Here is a 21,368-nt window from a genome sequence, read left to right as displayed (position 1 = left end):
GAACTGTGAAAAGCACTGAGCATCCACCATAAAATAAAATAAATCTTTATTTGCTAGAACAGACACAAGGCAGCTCCTTGGCTGGTAAAAATAGATGGATTTAGTTACAACTGTCTGTTGAATTAGCTGAGGATCTGACCATACAAGCTTTGTTTGATCTTTAAGCATTTCTGCTTCCTGCCAAGCCTTAGATAATCAGCGATTTACTGTCCCTAGATGCACAGGAGACTGGAGCAGGATGTCCACTTCACATAGAGTCATATGAAGACAAGAGCTCTGCAGGTTTTCATTCATCTTGGCTTGAAAATAGTTAATGTTCTCCCTTTACTGTGAATTTCCCCCCATTTCTCCTAGCATAGAGAAAACCTGACACTACGGTATTATTCCAATAGCTGCTAATTTTTTTACCTGAGAGATCAATTTTGTGTCAAATTTGTGGCACATTAGCAATTCTTCCCGGATTTCTGAACTATGCAGTAGGCTTAGGATAATAATGCATTTATGTAAGTCTGTAATAAAGTCTTCAATCAAGAACAGCACACTAACGCTTTACTATGTGCCTTAGAGATTGCTTCCTGTTGCTGTTTTGAAGGGATAAAAGCAAATCCAATATGCATCTTGTGCAAGGGTCTAAAGCAGTTGCTGGTGTCACATGGGCTCAATCCTCTTCTGAGTTATGCATATCAAATCCCCAGGATTTGTTTGACCTGGGGGCTTGGCACGTGTACCAGCTTCATCACACAAACCTTATCCCAGTGCTCTGGTTCTGGACAGATTGCAGCAGGCTCCACCAAGTGAGTGGTGTTTTCTGAAATGAGAGAAATTTACTTCATATTCACAAGGACATAGAGTGATAGGACAAGGGGAAACAACTGTAAGCTAAAGGAGGGCAGTGTTAGACTGGATATTAGGAATAGATTCTTTACTAGAAGGGTGGGGAGGCCCTGGCATAGGCTGCCTAGAGGAACTGTGTCCCTGAGAGTGTCCAAGGCCAGTTTGGATGGGTCTTGGAGCAACCTGGGATAGTGGAAGGTCTCTGGCAGGAGATGGAACTGGATGGATTTTTAGGTCCCTTAACCATTCTGTTTCTATGTTTACTTGAGGCTTATAAAATATAGAGCTCATCTCTGGTAGAGAATGACCAGATACTGAATGAATATCCTGACATTTGTAAAAAGTAGACATTAGAAGAAGGAAATTAATAAATGAATTTGCAAGGCCATGTCTGCTTAACTGGAATTGTGCTGATTAGCCCCAAACAATGTTGGAGGAGATAGGCTGCATGAGTGTTCACAGCAACATTTTATCTTCGATTGAAGACACAAATGGTTGTTCTCAGAGTGTTTGTTTTCCCAAGCTACTGACAAACAGAATATGTATTGATGCCACTTGGCCTGTCACACTGTATTTATTCATTTCTATAAAAGAAAGAACAAAAATGTTCCCTCTTCAAATTAGCTTAGTATTTTCAGGCTCTGATGGGTTACATGTAGCTGTGTTGTGCTGTGTTTTTCTATACTGTGGCACTGGACTGCACTTAATAGTAATACAAGAAAATAGTTCCTGAGCTGTGGCCCCAAGCTAAATCCACCACCTCCCTAACACCTACTAGTAAAAAGGAAAACACACTGGAGTTTGCAGCAAGCAAGCAGGTCACTTGTTATCAGCCATGAGCCACCTTTACACGAGCACGGTGGAGCTCTGTGCCACTGATAGCCCAGGGGAGCCACTGGAGAAGGCAAAATGGAGCTGGGCATGGGCATACAGCGTGTCCTTGCCAGAAAGGACTCTTCAGGTTCCTACATGCATTATTCCTTACTACAGGACCAGGTTGATTTCTTCCTCACTGAGGAGTTCCCAGCATTACTCCTCCCTGCTGAAAGAAGTAATACTTTATTCCCACATCTATCATAGAATCACAGAATGGATTGGGTTGGCAGCAACCTTAAATTAAAGCCCATCTCATTCCACTCCCTGCCTTGAGTGCTATGTCCAGTTCTGGGCCCCTTGATTTAGGAAGAATGTCAAGATGCTGGAGTGTGTCCAGAAAAGGGGAACAAGGCTGGTGAAGAGTCTGGAACACAAGTCCTGTGAGGAGCAGTTGAAGGAGCTGGGGTTGTTTACCCTGGAGGAGGTTCAGGGGAGATCTCATCACCCTCTACAACTCCGTGACAGGAGGGTGAAGCCAGGTGGGGATCAGTCTCCCATGCAATCAACAAGAGGACACAGCCTTAAGCTGCACCAGGGGAAGTTTAGGCTTAACATAAGGAAAAGAGTATTCACAGAAAGAGTGGTTTGGCATTGGAATGGGCTACACCCAGGAAGGTGGTGGAGTCACTGTCTCTGGAGATGTTTAAGAAAAGACTGGATGTGCCACTCAGTGCCATGGTGTGGTTGACAAGGTGATGTTAGGTCATAGGCTGGACTCGGTCATCTCAAAGGTCTTTCCAGCCTAGGTGATTCTGTGATTCTGTGAGTGAAACCTATAGCTGGCAGAGGAGGAAGAGGAAAAGTCAGGGGGCAGAGTGAAACCACCTCTGTGGGGCAGCAGCACACCACTGATCCAGCAACCTGGGGGATGGGAACAGCTCTGATAACCCAACAGATCATTTCATGTCACTTCTAAGGGTCACATTTTTCATTCAGGGATCTATCTAATCGCTGAGTTTTTAGCTATCACGCCTGTGCACGTGTGATCTGACTTAACAGAAGCTGAGGCTGAGAGCTACTTTTCTCCTTTTAAAGAGTTACAGAACAAGCAACAGGGTCTGCCTGAGGCTCTGAGCAGTGTAGCCAAACCCAAGAATCACTGCCTGGGGCTGAGGGGCTGATGCTCAGCTGAGCCAGCCTCAGCTCCTGAGGCTCAGGGAGGAAGGAGGTGGCAGCAGGGTCAGCCAGGAGAGGAGAAAGGGGATCAGCTTGCTGCTGCTGGGGGGGCTGGAAAGCTGCCATTGCTAGGCTGGGACTTGGGAATGTGTCCCTTCTTGTGGCCAGGCAAGCCCTGCAGCGGTCCAGGCAGCTTTGCTGGGGACTGTCACTTCAGCAGTCTTGTGCCCTTGGCATGCCTGGAGCCAGCTCTAATAAGGATTAAAAGAAAGGCAATGCCTTAGGGCAGCTTATTGAAATCCAACAGTTAAACAATCCCTAAGCAAAAGGGGCAAGTGTCTGGCTGGGGCTGCATGGCTTCCCCTGATGCTGAAGGTGAAACCAGGGGCCTTAAAAATTATGAAAGCACTCACCTGCAGCCTGGGAGGTGAGTGATGTTCTAGAGGGTCACACCACAGGGCTGCTTGTGGTGTTCCAGGACATGTGGAGCAAAATCACTGTTGTTAGGTTATACGTTCCCTTACAAACCAAATCTGAATGCTACCACGAGGTGAGAGGAATTCAGGTGCTGCTGCTTAATTTGCTTCTGTGAGTGCCTGTAAGGAAAGATTTCACTTGCAACACACTTGTGTTCAACTTGAATTGTGTAATAGCAGCTGCAGGGGTAGTCGCTTACAGAAAAAACTACTTCTCTGTCTTTGGTATTCCTCTGGTTTCACTGGATTTGACTGAAGGAACTCTAGTTACTTGTTGACTTTAATTAGATTGATTAATATTTGGCATTACTGGAAATACAAAACTAATTCGTAAGCTTCAGCTTTTTCAAAAATGCTGGGGTGTTCCTATAATGTGACCAAGCATTGCTTTTTGAATGTGGTTTAGTTGTAGAGATGGTAATAGCAGTCCCTTGTATCTGCAATATTCCTAAGACCTCCCTGCCAGATAAGCTCACAGGAAAGAGTGCTGTGGCCAGCAGCACATTGAGCTGTGTCACCATTACATGTGGGCATGATCCTGCCCCATTTGATGTTTCAAGAGAATGCCTTTAATGGTCTGTACCATATGTCCACAGAAAACAAGAGGAGGAACAACTGACTTTTATTGATCCACTGCCAGTGTCAGCAAATCAAGGATCTGAACAAACACTGCTGAAACCCAGACTCACTGTGGTAATGCTGCCAGAGCAGTAAACGGCAGGGGGTGACATTGCCAGGATGTGAAAGGCACAAAATGACACACTGCGTGTGTGCAAGGCACTTGGGTTTCACCAAATGGCCTGTGCATGTTGGTGTGTGCCACCGAGCTCCGGATAGAATGATGGATCTGGGAACCATCCAGTGGGTTTAGCTGCAGATCCCAGTGAAAACAAACACAACTTTGTATGTATGCGAGACATTCTGCTCCTGGAGTATAACCGCATGAAGAGCAGTAGCCTGTGTTTGGAAGACCAGACCCAGACCGGGATACCTGAGGCTCTGCTGGCCGTGAGCATCAGCCTGGCTGCATCGGGGACTGACGGCAGGTGGCAGGCACGCAGCGGGCAGAGGAGGCAGGGAAGGCAGTGAAGGGCGGGCAGCGAGGGGCGAGGGGCGGGCAGCGGGCAGGGCAGGGGGAGCGGGCAGTGAGGGACAGTGGAGCCGCGGGCGCTGCCCCATCCCGCTCATGGGACACCGCGCGGGCCGGGGAAGGGCCGGGCCCGGCCCAAGCCAAGAGCGATCCCGTGCCCCGAAGCTCCGACCGCGTCCCCGCCGCGCCGACCCCGAATGGCCCCTCCTCTCGCCCGCTGCCCCTCCTTCCCCGCCCCGCCTCGGGTGTCGCGAGGGGCCGCGGGCGGGCGCCCGGCGGGGCTCCCGGGGGCGGGCTGTGGCCCCTCCGGCCCGTCCCCTCGGAGGTGGGTGCGGGTGCGGGTGCGGGCGCAGCGCACCTGCCGGGCGGCTCGGCTCGGCTCGGCTCGGCTCGGCTCAGCGGCGCTCAGCGGAGCCATGCCCGCAGCCACCGCGCCCGGGCTGGACGCGCCGCGCACCTCCGCGCTAGGGCGGGACAGCGGCGGCCCCCGCGGATACACAGGTACGAGCGTGGTCTCACCTTGTTCCTCGCACAAGTTCCCTCCTGCGTCGCACCGGAGGGGAAGGGAGGATGCCCAGCAATGGTAGCGCCAGAGCCCGGTCAGGGTGCAGGATCTCCCCTGCCTAGGGATGCTGAGTGACCGAGGAGGATGCTGTATCCCCGGACAAAGGTGTTGTGTGTGCCCCGGGAAGGGGGTGCAGGAGATCCCCGCTGGGGCTGCGTTACCTTCCCACTCAGCTTCGGGCCCCCGCGCCGGACAGGGGCCGCTCCGGTGCCGCCTCCGGCCGGTCCCTGCAGCCGCGGAGCGCGGAGGGGACAGTGCTCCACACCCCGCAGTTCTCGGGCACGCATCGCCTCGGAACAGGTGTCCCGGAGCCGTCCCGGAACCACCCCGGTGGGGAGGTCCCGGCGGGTCCTGGCGGGTCCCGGCGACCCTGGGACAGCTCTGCGGCTGCACTCGGGGCGCCGAGCGGGGCCAGTCCTGGCCTGCGGCTCGGCGGAGGTGCCGAGCACCCCCAGGGCTGCACACAGTAGCCCCACTCCAGAGCCGTCCGGGCGGCTCACCCGGAGGCTGCTGGAGCCCTGAGGAGAGTGATTCCTCCCAGAGAGGAGGCGCTGCCATAGAAGTTCGGTGTTCAGTCTCTGGGATGGCCGCGGGCACGAAGGACGAGTGCATGAGGGCAGGGGGGAGTGTCTGGCACGGGTGGAAGGTGCTGGTTTTCAGAGACACTGCTCCTGGGCACATGTCACTGGGCTGAGAAGGAAATGAAGTTATGGAATATGGTAATACATTGAGGGGTAGAATGAGAAACCAATCAAAACTTTTTCCTTCTTATCTTCCCTTGAGTTTTGTTACACGATTTGATTGTGTAGGCCATAACATCCTTTCAAAACCTCTTTGGCTTAAGTGGGTTCAATAATTTGCCGGTCATGCAAGGTGACAAAGGTGGGATATATCCACTGCACAGGCCTGTGGGGTCGGTGAGTGTCTGGGCCTGGAAGGAGCAGAGGCATGGTCTGGACCAGCTGGCCCGGACAGCTAGAGATGCTTGCTGCCAGCCACAGCCACCTCTAGAGTCTGGGAGCAAGGTGAGATGGAAGAAATGTGGAGCTTGGTGCAGCTGTGGTGACCTGCTGCTTGGGGGATTTCTTCCTCTGTTCTTCAGATCACAGGGCAGATGGATTTTTCCCTGGCTTCAGTGTGAGCAGGGCTGAATGCTCCTGAAATCCAGGAACTTCCTTCTCATGTGCAGCCTGTCCCCTCATATCCTTGTGATTTATTTGGCTCATGAAGTTCTAACAGACTTCATTAATTATCTGATTTTGTGGTGCCTATAGAAATTGGCAAATGTATTTGGACTACTAGCATAGTAATGCTTTAAATTGTATCCTCTGAATGAGCTTGACTGTTTAATTTGAATTTAATAGAGCAGTTAATTTGAAAATGCGAAACAAGTTCTGGGGAACCTGCTTAGAGAATTAACTCAAACCCAAGTGTAGACCCTGTTGCTCTAGCCTGATAGTGTTGCTAATTATTGACGTTTCTCTTTTTAAAAATTATGTGTATTTGGCTGCTTTTATATGTTGTGTCGAAGTCTTGTGGGGCTGGGTTTGTCCACACTAAAAGGAGTTTTGGGAGTGCCATATCCTGTGTTACACTCAGCCTTTCTGATTCTGTATAGGTTAATCTTGCTCTGTGTAGATCTGTGGCAAAACAGCTTGAAATGCCAATCTGCCAGAAAATATTTGGTGTTTAAATTAGTAATCTACCCTCAGTTAACCCCTTGGATATCTATAGACCTGGCTCCTCTGGTCTCCAGCCAGAGCAACAAAGACCATTTTTTCCAAGCCAACTACAGCAAAACTGTGGAGCAGGAGTTCTTAGTAAAGTGCTAAACTGGAATACGATGGGTCAGGGCTTGGCTGTGCTGCACGGAGATGCTGCCTTGGCTGTTGGACCAGCAGTGATGCTTATGCACACAGGGCTTTGCCAGACCTTAGCTGGGTGTCTGCTCTTCATGCTTTTCATACTCTTCATGCTCTTCACCCTCTCTACATGGTGCTTTGCCATGGTACAATTCCACCTTCACGAGCACCCATTTGGAAATATGAATGTGTTGAGTCAGGTGGATGTACTGCTGGCAGCCCTAAGCAGTTTAGATAGCTAAAATGATGGCTACTTGTTTATTTAAATGTGGACATGTTATATATACATCAATGTTTGCTGTCGTTGTACAGTATGTATATAATATCTTTCATGGCATTGTGTGATCCTTTTTGATGCTGAGAGCCCCCTTACTTTATTTCAGACCACAAGCAATAGGGTGATAATTAAGATTTGCACAGATAAACTCCCTCACATGTTCCTTTTGAGAGGATGAAAAAAAAATGTGACAGGATTTCCATTTCAATTAATGCATGAATGAGAGGGAAATTAAAGGAAGTTCCTTAGTACAGCCCTGATGCCTGTAGTACCTGGAGGACCTTAGAGCTTCCTGAGACACAGCTGTGAGATTCAAACACTCAGTGCTTTTCCTGGTCTTGCCTTCTTTTGAAGGACTGACCGGAGCAGGGAGAACGATCCCACCCTGTATTTGGAGAGAGTCAGCAGTGTGCTTCCCTGAGGAGCTGTGGGAGCCTGGCTTACTCTGAGGGAGACCAGCACATGTGCAGGGCAGGAGCATGTGGGGAAGAGCATAGCAAATGTCTGGAGCTGAGAAGAAGCCTTCTGTACTGTGGCTGCTGTGCTGTCACAGCAACATTTACAGCATTACTGCCGTGCCTCAGTAGTGTTCTCTGGACACTCATTGACCAGTGCTTGCTAGGCCAGGTAAATTCTCTGGAAAAGCCTCTGAGATTCTGAAAGGCTTGTGTCAGGTGACTTGAGCACTGTCCTGCCCTACGGGAATCTCCATGGAGCAGGGTACTGTCGTCAGCTTGTGCCACTGAGGTATTGGTGCCTCTGAAGCTGCCCAGATTATACTGGGGGCTTTTGGGTGAAACAGGAAAAAGAGGAAGGAGTACAAAGGCATATAATTATTTTTAGTTCTTATGTTGCTGAAGTGGGAGGCTCTGGCCCTTTGGTTATCTAGGGTGGTACCCTTTTTTTGCTGTGGTTCCTCTAATTCCTCAATACGCTCCTGTAGCTCTTTCAGACCAGGCCACACATACTTCTGTCAATATAGAGATGCATTGACAAATACATCAGTAAAGCCATAGGCAGAGGGACAATAAATGCAGGATCTGGCAGAAACACTCACTATGACAGGTTATAAATTGGTAGGTCTCACTGCTGGGCTCTTGTCTGTAGTTTTGGTTCTGCCTTATCCCTCCACCTTCCAGACCAGGGAAAGGGAGAGGTTTGGTGAGCTGGGAAGTGCTGCAGGCTTCAGTGAATGCTCCATTCAGACCTAGTTGTGGAAGGAATCATCGAGCAGGCACAGCTGAAAGAAAAGGATGGGGTCTCTGGCTTAGAACAGATAAAAGCTGCAGTTTGCTGGAGGATAGGAGAGGGATAGCCTGTATTAGCTCAGTTGTAGCCTGAATGTTGGTGGCCATGGTGGGATACCGTATCAGGGTGCATGTATCTTGGGTATGGCTTGTCTGATCTTTTGTTGTGAGCAGCTTCATTTTTCTGAGGTGAGTTTCCCTGGCAGTGCAGAAACTGAAATTATGTTACTAAGAACTTACAGGTGCTTTTCTGGGACAGAAAAAACAAAGTTGTTCTTCAAAGCCAGGAGTGCTGCTGCTCTGCAGAACTGATGCATGGAATTTTATCACCTTGTCCCTTCGATCCTCAGATGTGGTTCCTTTTTTAGGCTGCAGAAAAAAACATGGATCCCAAATTTCCATTTCCACGGGGCAGAAGGTGATACAACTTGGAATATATGGGCTTGTAATTTCTCCGGGGTTGTTTCTCCTTTCTTGTTCTCCCGTGAGTTTGAAGTCAAAACTTATATTAAGCAATGTAAAAGAAGTGACAGTTGTGGAATATCAGCTACTTGGCTTTATCTCCTGTACTGCAAGGTGTTAATCTGGGTGGTTAGGCATTTGCACCAGGCACTGATACTGCTTTGAGGGAAGGATTTTTGTGCTTGTCATTAAAGTTCTAGAACAGTATAAAACAGAGAAGAAAGAGAGTTACTGGGTTTTCTGAGTCCGCCACAGTGCAAGATTGTTCCCTATGGTATTCTCCAATGCTTCATCCTAGCTACTCTGAAATTACCTAGGCTAGAGAGACAGAATATTAGTAGACCTCTGGATTTCAGCTAATGAATGAAATGAGCTGAATGCTTTGGATCCAAAACACTGAAATTTTAAAAATCACAAGTCATTCTTAAAACACAGAAGCACCCCAATGACAGTGGTTAACCCAGCATTTTCTGGGTGGTGTGGTATATTTTAAAGGGCAAAACCCCTGCCAGTTTTGCTGTTCCTGCTGTGGCAGAGCAAGGACATCCTTGGACCTATCCTCTGGAAAAGCAGAACATCCCCAGCATTTTTGCAATTCTACAGCAAAGAGATTTGTAACTAGACTGGCACGATTTTGCTTATTAATCATGATTGCCACTGACTTTTTATGTGCATTGTAAAGTCTTGCCTTCAATATTGTGATGGGGACAAGCTAACACATAGGACAATTGTTAGTTTTCATTTAGGCATTTCATTGACATGCTGTCTTTGAAATGCAGCCGCAGATGAGCAAGTGTATTATTCTGAAGAACAGTTTCGACTGGCTGAGTGGATCAGGATTGGCAGAGGGGTGATTTTGCAGTCTGCATGAACATCTGCCTCTTGTTTGGTTGTCAGATGACAGAGAGAAATGCAGAAGTTGCAGAATGAGCAACTGCTCCCCAAAATAAATCAATTCCTGTCTGCTGAGGGTCTTGGGGATGGGGTTGAGCTGGTGCCTGGTTTACAAATCAGCCTTTGCAGAAAAGCAGAGCCCCTGTGGCCCAGCAGCATCTTTAGGGGAAGTCTGTAGCTGCTGGGGCAGTCAGTGCCCGCAGCTACCTCATCCCAAATTGGAGTGGTGGTGGCTGGTAGAAGCAGTGTTGGGGAAAGGGATGGGTTAACTGCTTGCTTTTCCTCCAACAGACCTGGGAGAGATGATTCCATTATTATTTCTGGTATGAAATAAAGCCAGTTACAATGCTGCTCATGTATTCCAGACTCCTAAGCAGAGTAGCTTTGATTTGGAATGGATTTGAGGAGAGGTGAAAATGCAGACAGAAGTTGAGTAGGGTAAAGGGGTGGTGTAAAAAATTCCCTGAGTGTATGTGTGAGCTGGAAACAGTGTGTGGGAGGATGACTTGGTCTGTGGGAGCTCAAAGAGGGCAAGTTTTGGGGTTTGATTTTTCCTGTTCAGAAGAGCAGAAATGTGTGCCATTGTGTAAAAGCATAATTACACTCAGGAAGCTGCAGTTATTTTCAAGATTCTTGCTAGTTGATTGGGTCAAAAGAGGCATCTGGGCTGGACACAGGGGTTCTGCTTTGCTCTAAGAAGTGGTGCCCTGCAAAACTGGGGGCAGTTTTGCACAGGTAAGAGAGGTCTGGTGTTTGGCCCATTATTGTTAATACTTGCAGAAATTTAGATTAGGTCTAAGGTTTTCATTCCTTTTAATCTGTTTCAGCCCAGAAGCTGAATTCTCGTGTAGTCCTGAGCTCCCTAGCCATGTACAAAGGAAGGGCAAAGACATGGGGACACATCTTCTCCTCTGCTCTCCTGAGCTGCTTGTCATTCTGTGCACAGCTCACCTGCAATCATTGGCTTTTTAAATGGGAAAAAGCAAACAGAATGCACTGGTTCCCTGTCCTTTTACTGGCATTCCTGTCAATCTTTGTGCCATCTTGCACCAATTCCTGTGTGCAGGGAGGCTGAAAGCAGATGTGTTTATTGACTTGTCCTGTTAATCATTGCTGTGCCCGAGTAGTTGCTGCTAGGATGGTAGGATGCTGTGTGGCTCTCACTGAGCAGTTTGCAAGTTTCTCTGGTGGCCGTGGCCATGCTGCTGCTTGCACATCCCTCTGCATGAAGCCCAGAAAAGGAAAGCCAGACTCCATCAGGAAAAGAGCCAACCAGGAGATAAGAAAAATAAAAAGTGATAAAACCACTGAGAAGGGTTTTAAATCCAACTGTTGGATTCTCAGCTCATCACCATAATAAAAGGCATTGCTAACTTTTTCAGACTGGCGTCTAAATCAATTATTCACAGAAATTCTTTCTGACAGTTGTGGATGTCAGGTCACAGCTACGTGGGGTGCATTTCACAGCTTAACACAGCAAACCCAGGACAGGAGCAGCTTCAGATTGCTCTTGGGAAAGACTTAGGGAAGCCAAAGTGGGCCAGGGAGAGGGAATGCAGGTAGGGTCTGTAGCATTCAGGCTGGTTTTGTTCAACAGAGTAGTTGGAAATTCCCCAGGAAAATTTAAAAAAGCTGTGTTCCATCATCTGTTTTAAAACAGAAAAATAGTTTCAAAGAGAAAAGGTTGAAAAGTTTCTATATTCTTTACAAATCAGTTCTCTGTGGAAATGCAATTCCTATGTTTTAAGCTTTTTGGCAAAATCATAATATATAACCATCAAGTAGCATGCAGGTCTGGTCCACCTAAAATTTCACCTTGGGGATGGATTTTTTTTAATGACTGAAGTGTTTTTTGTCCAGCTCTGGAGCCTTCCTCCTTGAGAATTTTTTTGGTCATGGTACGTCAGTGCAGTGTGGCCCCAGCAGTGGGGATTTCTGACTTCCATAGAGGTTGTGCCCAGTCTGGCAAGTATTGAGCGTAAGTGAGAGGCCACCGGCCACATCGTCCAGACACATCTGCTCTTATCAGCCCTGTTCAGTACCCCAGCATGTGCATGTTGCTGTGCACAAGCCAGATCAAAGAGCTGGTGCGGGCAGATAACCCAGAGCTAAGCAAGGCAAATATACAGCCAGGCTGAGCTCTGTGTCCTGCAGCACCCAGAGCAGTGGAGGAGAGTGGAGTATGCTGAGGGTGGGCAGTGGTGCCCTTCCTCCAGGGATGCTGCAGAAGGCTTCCCATGGGGCAGCCCACAACCTCTGTCCTGTCCACTTTTCTGGTGGGGCATCCTCCATCCTTCCTCTATCCATGGCTCCTAACAGGCATGTGCTTTCCCTGTGGAAATACACATGGGGTTTCTTTTGGCTTCTCCAGTGGCTGGCTTTCCAGCTAGTGGATCACTTTGCAGAAATGTTGCAATTGTTTAATGAATGAGAGATTATTCATGAGTACTGGGAAAAAATAATGGTGAAAGTTGAAATTATAAACATACAGACTTCATTGGCCCGATGAAGGACACCAGCAAGGATGTGCCCACCAAAACTTGTCTGAGAACAGAGGGACCTGGTGGCATAAGTGCACACTTGTCCTGAGACTCCCATGTTGCAGGTTCCATGCTGACCTGAGAGAATGGTGAAGCCATAGCACAGAGTTCCCAGAGAAGCTGTGGCTGCCACTGGATCCCTGGTCCAAGTGTCCAAGGCCGGGCTGGACAGGGCCTGAAGCAACCTGGGCTAGTTGAAGGTGTCCTTGCCTATGGCAGGGGATGGACTGGGATGAGCTTAAAGGGTCCTTCCAAACCATACTGTAATTCCATGAAAGCAATGCTGACCAAAATGTGATGGATGTGGGAGTCTCAGCACCTGAACCCTTGCATGTTGTAAATTACATGTGCTAAAAAAATCAGTTTTATCTACAAAACAGACCACAGAATAAAATAAAGGAAGTGGGTAGGAGAGAGCCTGAGGTATCTCTTATAACAGAGGTGGGAGCAAAGAGCTTATTTGAGCACGGATGTGTAAATGGATGTGTATCTCTTCAAATACCTTTTTGTTCTTCTTCTTAATTGGATGGAAATTATGTATTAGTGGGAGAACAAGTTTTTCTGGAAAAGTATTTTTACGAATGTTTAATAGTGGCCTGTAAGAATCATCAGATATTGGATTTCCTCTATCACACTTTAAAAAATAATTTTATCAATAGAAACACAAATGTTTTATGGGGAATATTTTCATTCAGAAATGCTGATATGAGGCAGGTGCTAGAACCACACAATTAACAAGTGTTGGGGGTTGAGTGTTTTTCTATTACTGCATCAATTTAAAGAATTTTCCCCATTATCATGTCAATGGAGCTGGCCGGGTTACACCCTGGACCTTTGACAACTCTGGACAAAAGGGGTAGGTGGGATCGGCTTCGAGAGGGGCACTCGTGCTTCTGGGGAGCTCGGAGGAGGATCCCCCGTCTGCAGCCACGCGGCGGAAGGCAGGAGAGCCAGACCCTCTGCGATCACCTGCCCTGCATCTGCCCTGCTTCAGCCTCTTGCCTCTGCAGACACAGCGAATCACCCGGACACCAACAGTGAGGGAGGAGCTGCCCGCTCCAGCTGCTTCCACCCGGGACTGGTGCGGCCGCTGCCGCCCCCTCCCGCCTCCGCTCCCGCCGAGAGAGAGTGTGCCCACAGCTAAAGAAAGGACTGGAACCGAGTTATCTGTTCTGTTTTGTTGATAATTTTAACCACTGCTGTTTTTCTGCTTGTACGGTTAGATATATTAGTAAAAGAGCTGATATTCCTACCCCCTTATCTCTGCCTCAGAGTCCTTGATTCAAACAATTATAATACTCGGAGGGAGAGGAATTAAAGTCTCTATTTCAAAGGAGAACTTCTGCCTTTATCAGCAGACACCTGTCCTTCAAACCAGGACAACAAGCTGCATTTCTTTAATGTGCTGTGAACAGATGTGTTCCTTAGGTATCTGCAAGTTTTACCCTGTGCTGTTGTCCAGATGTTCCTCTATGCAACTGACCCAGAGGAACAGTCCTGTGGCTTCTGTTCAGTTCTTGCAGGTCTCCATCAGAATCTGGATTGTGAAGTTCCTGGAGCAGTGGTGGCCAAGCCTGGCCCTGCTTCTGAGATGGTCCTTGCAGTGATGGGTGTGCAGAGGGCTGTGTTTTGGTGCACATGGTTTGTGCCACACCTGAATCTCCAAAGCTTCCTCCAGGGAATAGCTTCATAGAACCATACCTGTGTGTTGGAAGGCAGACAAGTCTGTAAGAGCTTTCCAGCATCTCCACAGCAGCTTCCTGGGTACTGAAACACAGCTGGGGACCTATTGGAGAAGATGAAACTGAGGAATCTTGCAAATATGAATGCTCAGATTCTGGGAATTGTTGGGGAAGGTAGAACAGGAAAGCCCTAGTTACTGAATTACCATAAACACAATAGGATGGCTCACCGAAGCTAATCCACTCTTAATTAAACAATGCTTTTGGCCAGAGGGCAAGGCCAAAAGACACAAAAGACTGACCCGCACCCAAAGACTAGATTTTAGAGTTTAGAATGTCACATGCTATGCTAATGTAACATTTCCTATAGGCTGTATGTAAATGCTATAGAATTAGTATTTTGTATTAGATTGGTTCTTAGGGATTACAATATTCATGATGGAAGTGGATTTATTGTGTTACAAACGGGAAGTCGCTCTCTCCTCTCCTCTTCTCCCTCTTCTCTGCTCCTCTCCTCCTCTCTCCTCTTCTCTTCTCTCTTTCTCTTCCTATCTTTACTCCTTGCTCTTCTTCTCCCACTTCTGCTCTCCTTTCCCTCTCCCTTTACCCCAATATCCTTTTAACCCATTTCTCCTCTCCTCTTCTTCCTCTCTTTTCTTTTCCTCTTCTCTTCCCCTCTTTACCTTCTTTACTCTCTCTCTTTACCCTCCTTCTTCTCTCTTTCTCTCCCCCTTTTATCTCTTTAATCTGCACGTGGCTGTGCCGGGCAGCTCCTTGCAGACTCCCTTATAATAAACTGCAACTGTAGCTTTTAGCATTTACAGAGCGTCTGAGTCTTGTTCCTGGCGTCCACCCTGATACAAAGAATCCAGGAGTCCCCCGCAGGGACCTTAGTTAGTCTCTGCAGCTTCTATAGCCTGGGTCTCACCCTGCTCTTTTACTGTAGGTCTTGTGTCATGTTTAACACTAATTTCTTTAAAAGCCATGCCAACACCTGGATTTTCTCGTGGAGGACCAGATCTTGGTGGCCATTCATTGGTTTAAAAGCCCAGCCTTGGCAGGACTCAAGGCCAGTTCTGCAAGGAAGCAAAGACACGGTGATGAAGAGACCAGTGCCAGGGCCAGTTTCACTCTATACAAGATGCTTTGCTACATCTGCTTTATTTCATGTTTCACTTCTAGCTACTTTTCTTTTGCTTTTTAATACAGTTAGCTCTTCTCAGAGCTCTTCTGTAAGATTGCTGTGGATGCTTAACATACCTGTGATTTTCAGGGATAATTTCTGAGGTGTTAGTCTGTAGAAAAAGAAACTTGCAGCAATAATATCAGTGTGTTTATTTTCTACAGGTGTCTTGGTTTGAAAGACAGATGTTTGCTAAGAAAGGCAGGAGAGTCTCTCTTGAAATGGACAATGTAAACCACCCTGCTTCAAATTATTATAATTTTGAAATTAAGAAGCTCACAGGCAAAGACATGGGAATAGGAATAACAGTTCTTTACTAAAAATTAAAAAAAAATTAAATAAAAATACAGTAATAAAAATACCCAAAAACAAACAAAACAAAAAACCAAACAGAAACAAAACCCCAAAACACTGACAGAGTCAGAATCCAACCTGACACCCTGTCAGTCAGGGTGTTGGTAGCAGTCCCATTAAACGGTGGCTGCAGTCCTCCTGGAGTCACAGATGTGGTTCTGTTGAAGCACTGGTCCTGTAGATGGGTGCAGTTTTCCTCTGCAGTCCAGGAAAAAGACTGCTCTGATGTTCCAAATATCAGATTTTGTCTAGGTAGGAAAGGCTTGGCTCCTCCCCCTGGCTGGAGCATCTCACAATGTGATTTTATCAGTCATGCAGTGGGACTCAGTGGCCCATTAACAGAAGATACCTCCCTGGAGGAAGGATGGGTTTTGGAAAAGGTAAAGAACACTGTCCCACCTGGTTTTTAACAGATGGTCCATTAACAGAAGATATCTCCCCCAGAGACAAGGATCACTGCCCCACCTGGTTTCAACAGATAGAATACATACTTTTGGTTACATCCTGCTTTGCATGCCAAGACAACAGCGTTGATAGAGCCTAGTGTTCTCTTGTTTTCTGGCATCTAGTTATTCCAGTATGTTTTAGTGATATTAAATCGCCAGTAATAAGCAATACAAAGGGGTGACCTTTGTGTGTCTGGGAATAATGAGGTGAAGGCACAGATCACTCTCTTGCACAGACACCAAGTGGCAGCCTTGTTAACATGCTTCCAGGTAATTACTTCTGTAGTTTAGATCATTTTGGCAGGTACTTATGCAATGTATTTGATTTTTGGTCACTGCTTTGCTGTGGAAGGAGCACAGGAAATATTTACCAGGCTGTCATGCCTGGGTTGCTCTCTCATTTCTTTTTTCTTATCAGCAAAACATAAACCCACGGCTTGCAGACAGTGAAACCATATGGTTCCTACTTTTGATAAATCAGTTTTGCAATACAGATAATCCTGGCTGGCCATGAAAAGAGATTTTTTTGATTATTTTAATCCTTGTATTACTCTCTATTTTTCACTGCCTGGAAATTACATATGTGTTTATTTCTGAACCCAGAGGTTAGGGTGAATTAAGAGTTTATGGAGGACACTGCACTTTAGTGTCTGTCTTTACTTGGAGGACAATTATTTGTCATATGCAATGACCAGTTTGTTGTAGCCAGTGCAATTCTGCACTGCCAGACAGCAGCATCAGATTCGGAGATTTTTCTGAACAGTGGATATCCTCTGAATGTGAGGCCAAGCTGAAAATTGCATTTGTATAAATCAGCTCCTGCTCTACATAAAGCTACAGAAATAGCTGCAGAAACCGGAATCATAGAACTGTAGAATCACAGGAGCTTTTGGGTTGGAAGGAGCTGTAAACCCCTACTCACTAAATGTATTGTGGAGCACATTTTCCTCAAGGAGCAAAGGTTGAAAATCAACCTTTGAATGTGTTTTTGACACCCGCTATAAATAATGAGAAAGGATTAGTTTTCTTACTCTTACAGTCACACAGTGATTTGTGTTAGAAGTGACCTCAAAACCCACCCAGTTCCACCCCTGCCATGGGCAGGGACACCTTCTACTGTCCCAGGCTGCTGCAAGCCCCAGTGTCCAGCCTGGCCTTGGGCACTGCCAGGGATGGAGGGCAGCCACAGCTGCTCTGGGCAGCCTGCACCAGGGCCTCCCCACCCGCACACCCAGGAATTTCTTCCTAATATTCCATCTAAACCTACAATACTTCAGTCATTCCCTGTGTCCTGTCCCTCCAGCCCTTGTCCAAAGTCCTTCTCCAGCTCTCTTCTAGCCCCTTTAGGCCCTGGAAGGGGCTCTAAGGTCTCCCCAGACCCTTCTCTTTTCCAGGCTGGACAGTGCCAGTGCTTCCACCCTGTCTTCAGAGCAGAGGGCCTCCAACTCTCTAATTAGGGGATTTATTCCCTTTTGCAGTTTTTAATTTTTACATTTCTGGGTGCTAACAGTTGTGCAAACCAAGACCTGAATATGACATTTTCTAGATATTTATAAAATAGAAATCAAAATGTAAATCTGGTCAGCACAAATGTTTGTGTTTTACCAGGCAGCAATGCAGCCTCAGACACCAGTCTCAGTTGAAAAACAAAATAAAATAATTTTATTAATAAAAACAAAAATAAAATTCTTGATTGTAGTAGATTTAGTCTGATAAACATGCCTGAAGAGTATTCAAAAAAGAAGTCTATATGGAACATCTGCTTATATAAGGATGGAAGCTCATTTAAACATGATTCTTTGGAGATGTAAGGGTAAAATTAACTCGGCAAAAAAGTGAATGCCATGGCTAACTGTGAAAACATCACAGGTTTAATAGTGAAGGACACTAGGGCATGCAGGAAAGTTTTCCAAACACATTTTTAGAAGACAATGGATGATTAAAATTATGGCCAGTTTTATACATAGAAGCTAAATCTCAGCTTGGATGAAATTCAAAAAATCATTCTGGCATAACTTCATATTGGCATTTCAATAAAGGCATTTGTGAAAACCAAAAAGCAGTGACACATTTAAGTTTTTTACTTTAGTGAGAAGAAATGGTATTGAGAAGCTCCTAAAGGAAGAACAGTGTTTCTCCTCTGCAGAAGTGCAGGTACATGAAGTTGTTGAACTTTCAACTAAGGTATAGAAGGTTTTGGAGCTGTAGATCTCATTGAGAGGCACCTCTGTGGGTCTGGCTCCAATTACATTCAAATGGGAATGATCCTCTGGGCGTGATCTGTGATGCTGTTGCAGCCCAGGGCAGAGCATGGAAATACCCACTTTTTCAGGGGACGCTGGCTAGTAGACATTTCTGTAGAGCTCAAGTGGAGCAAAAATATTTTAAAGCCCACAGCTGAGGAGTGGTGCTGCCAAGGTCACTGCCATTGAGAGGTTTAATGACTTGGCAGACACCATTGTGGGCAAGGATGGGGCAGGAAAGGTTCAAAACACCCCAGCAGCTACAGCTAGACATGTTACTCAGGATGGTCAGTGCTGTATGAAATTAAATATGTCTTGAAAGAAATGATCCAGTGCCAAATTATTTGTTCTTTGGAGAACAAAGAGTGAACAATGAGTCCAGGTAAACTGGCAGGTGTACAGAATGCCTCTACTGAGGCTGCATATGGTGGCCCAGCAGGTGTGCATCAAGACCAATTCAGCTCTAATTAGTTTTTTGTATCTTGTGCAGCTACAAGAGTCACCAATGTGAACTCTAAAAATAGCCTTGAAATTGTAAAACACACAAAAAAAATTTATATGTAAAATCTTTATTTTGCAGTTAAGAACAGTGCTTTCTCATGGTGAGTCACAGAGTGATTAAAATAAAAAGAAAAGGCTAAACTCGTAACACTCATCTGGAATGAGGAGGAAAATTGTCCAATACAATTGTCCTGTGTGTTTGAGGAATGGGATGTGGGGAGGAAGGACAAGAGGTGAGGAGAAACCAGTCGATAGAAAACATTTGCTCTCATTGAGGCCAATTACTGCTGTAGTAAGTGGCTGAAAGAAGTGGCAAAACAAACAGAAATAATCTGCATGGAATTAAAGAGTTACAGTTTTAAAAGCTAACACTTGGTGCATATTTACTCAGTGGATTAGCCCAGTAATTGTCGCTAGGACTTTTGTTTGGTCTTTTGCTGAGGTTCCTGTGGGTTTGTTTTCCAGGTACAGAGACTTTAAGAGCATGAATAGGTGAGACGCCTGCCTGCAGTGGTATGATCTAGGGGCTTAACAACAATTAGTGACATGGGGGGAGTTTTAGCATTGAAAATAAAATAGATTTGCTACAACATGTGGTTCTGTCAGAACGTTCTCATGGAGGCTGTAATTTCTTTTTTCCTTAGATGAGGAAAATATATTTTCCTCTTTTAATATTTTTGTGTGTGTCATCATAGTGCTTGCAGCACTATGCCTTTGAGTTTTCTCAAGTCATTTGGAGATCCAGTGAAAAATAGGGAACTTGGGCTGTGATGCAGAAGCAGTGCTGGTATTTTGTAAATGTTAAAAAAACTGAGTTTCTAGATTCTATCAATGCACATGTACCAACCCAAAAAAAGTATTTGCTGCCTTTGAAGTTATCTAGATGTTATATGTTGTCTTAATGACCTGACACTCAAAGTTTTGTTTAAAATGACTGTGAACAAGGGATGTTGTGACAATAAAACTTAGTGTATGCAGTTAGTGGCCAGCATTAGGTGGCCAAGGGGAGAACAGTTCCATGGGTTGAAGAGCAGCTGTATAAACAACAAAGTAATAGAAAAGCGGAATGAACAAAAATGTATTAAAAATTAATGATTTACTGTAAAGCAGAGTTTGGTACTTGAAAAGGGAGATTAGTTGTATGTGTATGTCTTTCTATGCTCCTCCCTGTGGTTTTGACCCCCTTGGCTCCTTTCAGCCAAGCCAAACAGAGGTGCAGTGCTTGTAAAGAAGTTTCGGTTAGATCACTCCAAGATGCCACCAAGTAGGCTGAACTGCATGATCAATCCAGTAGATTTTGGAAATTTGCATGGGAGAAGACACGTAATGAATACTCCTAGACAGCCTGAGTACTAAATTAATCAGAATCCAACAACACAGGGATCTGTAGGGGACTATGACACTCAAAAATGACTTTTTTTAGTGTTTTAGTGTTCAACGTGTACCAGTCTGAGCAGATAATGTCACAACATCTGTTGCTTTGTGCTGGGGGTGAGGGCAGAGGAGTTGTTGAGTGATGCATGGCACTGATGGCAGGTGTCCATAGGCTGGTGCTTAGCAGTGCAGCCAGCATCAGCCACCCTGAGGTCTGGTATTTGTTTTGACCAGTAACTATGACTGATTTACAGCCTGGTGTCAATAAAACCTCCGCGGTCCGTCACTGTTGGTGGCGGCGCTGCATTGTGTCTGTGTTTGCTCTGCAGGGCAGTGCAGCCGCCTCCTCCCACCCCAGCTTGGCTCACTCCAGGTCCTTCATGGCAACGGCACCGATGTGGGAACTGTGGTCACGTTCCAGTGCTCTGTCGAGCACCAGCTGGAGGGACCAGGCATCACCACCTGTGTCTGGAAAGGGAACAGCACACAGTGGACAGCCGGAGTGCCTTCCTGCAAGCGTAAGATTCTTCCCAAACCACGCCCCTCCCTCTGGGATGCAGTGCGTTCATTTTGCCCTGCCTATCCTGCAACGTTAGGATTCATTGTAGATACCTGTGCAAAGGAAAAGACAAATTCCAGTTTCTTCAAGGTTGCCCCACCGATGGTAATTGCACTGCATATGTGTTCTGACATGCCATTATCACGACACAGAAAAGACACTGTTGGATTCATCCCTGATCTCATGTCACTGGTCGAACCTGAAATAACTGTGGCTCTAACTAAAAGCGGTGTGCTTCTTTAGAAAATAAATGGGTATCTCAGTTTAGAGACAAGTTTAGGAGAAAAACACTCTGGAATGAGTGTTTCCTCTAAAAAAATGGGTTCCAACAATCCCTTTTCACAAATAATGAAATGAATACTAGTGGATGAAAGTGGAAAAAAAACCCCAACAGTTTATTGACAAACAGACTGCCCACACGGCACAGGAAAAAAGGTAAATAAATGCTAGATATTGAACTGTCAGACCTCTACACACACCCCACCCCTCCATCCAGAAAAAAAATCCAAAACACTAGGGAAAGATAAAAACCCACAACAGCCAGCAGCTGGGTCCCGGTGGGGAGAAGAATAGTACCAGCTCCTCTGTCTCGGGGAAGAAACCAAAAGGTTCATGTAGCAGCTTGGGCAAACAGATGGAAGCCCGGAGAATGTCTGGTGTTGGTCCCCTGTCCAGAGGTGAAGCAGATGTGCCCTCCCCAGCTCGGGCTTTTTACCAGGTCGGGGACCAAACCGGAGAACCCCTCTCTCCCACCAGTGATTCTTCTCCTGCCGCTTGTTCTCGCTGA

General features: G+C 46.3%; 1 protein-coding gene across 1 annotated transcript in view; it reads left to right on the top strand.

Moving 5' to 3' along the window:
- The first annotated feature begins 4,666 nt into the window (after positions 1–4,666).
- SUSD3 (sushi domain containing 3) overlaps positions 4,667–21,368 on the top strand; it is a 28,233-nt gene continuing 11,531 nt past the window's right edge. Inside the window, exons 1-2 of the mRNA XM_056501173.1 lie at positions 4,667–4,893; positions 20,352–20,540. Of these exons, the coding sequence (XP_056357148.1) occupies positions 4,809–4,893; positions 20,352–20,540 (274 nt within the window). The 5' untranslated portion in view covers positions 4,667–4,808. The remainder of the gene's footprint in view (positions 4,894–20,351; positions 20,541–21,368) is intronic.

This window comes from Oenanthe melanoleuca, chromosome 12 (assembly GCF_029582105.1).
Source record: "Oenanthe melanoleuca isolate GR-GAL-2019-014 chromosome 12, OMel1.0, whole genome shotgun sequence".
Classification (NCBI taxonomy): Eukaryota; Metazoa; Chordata; class Aves; order Passeriformes; family Muscicapidae; genus Oenanthe; species Oenanthe melanoleuca.
This window is presented reverse-complemented; position numbering and strand designations above follow the sequence as displayed.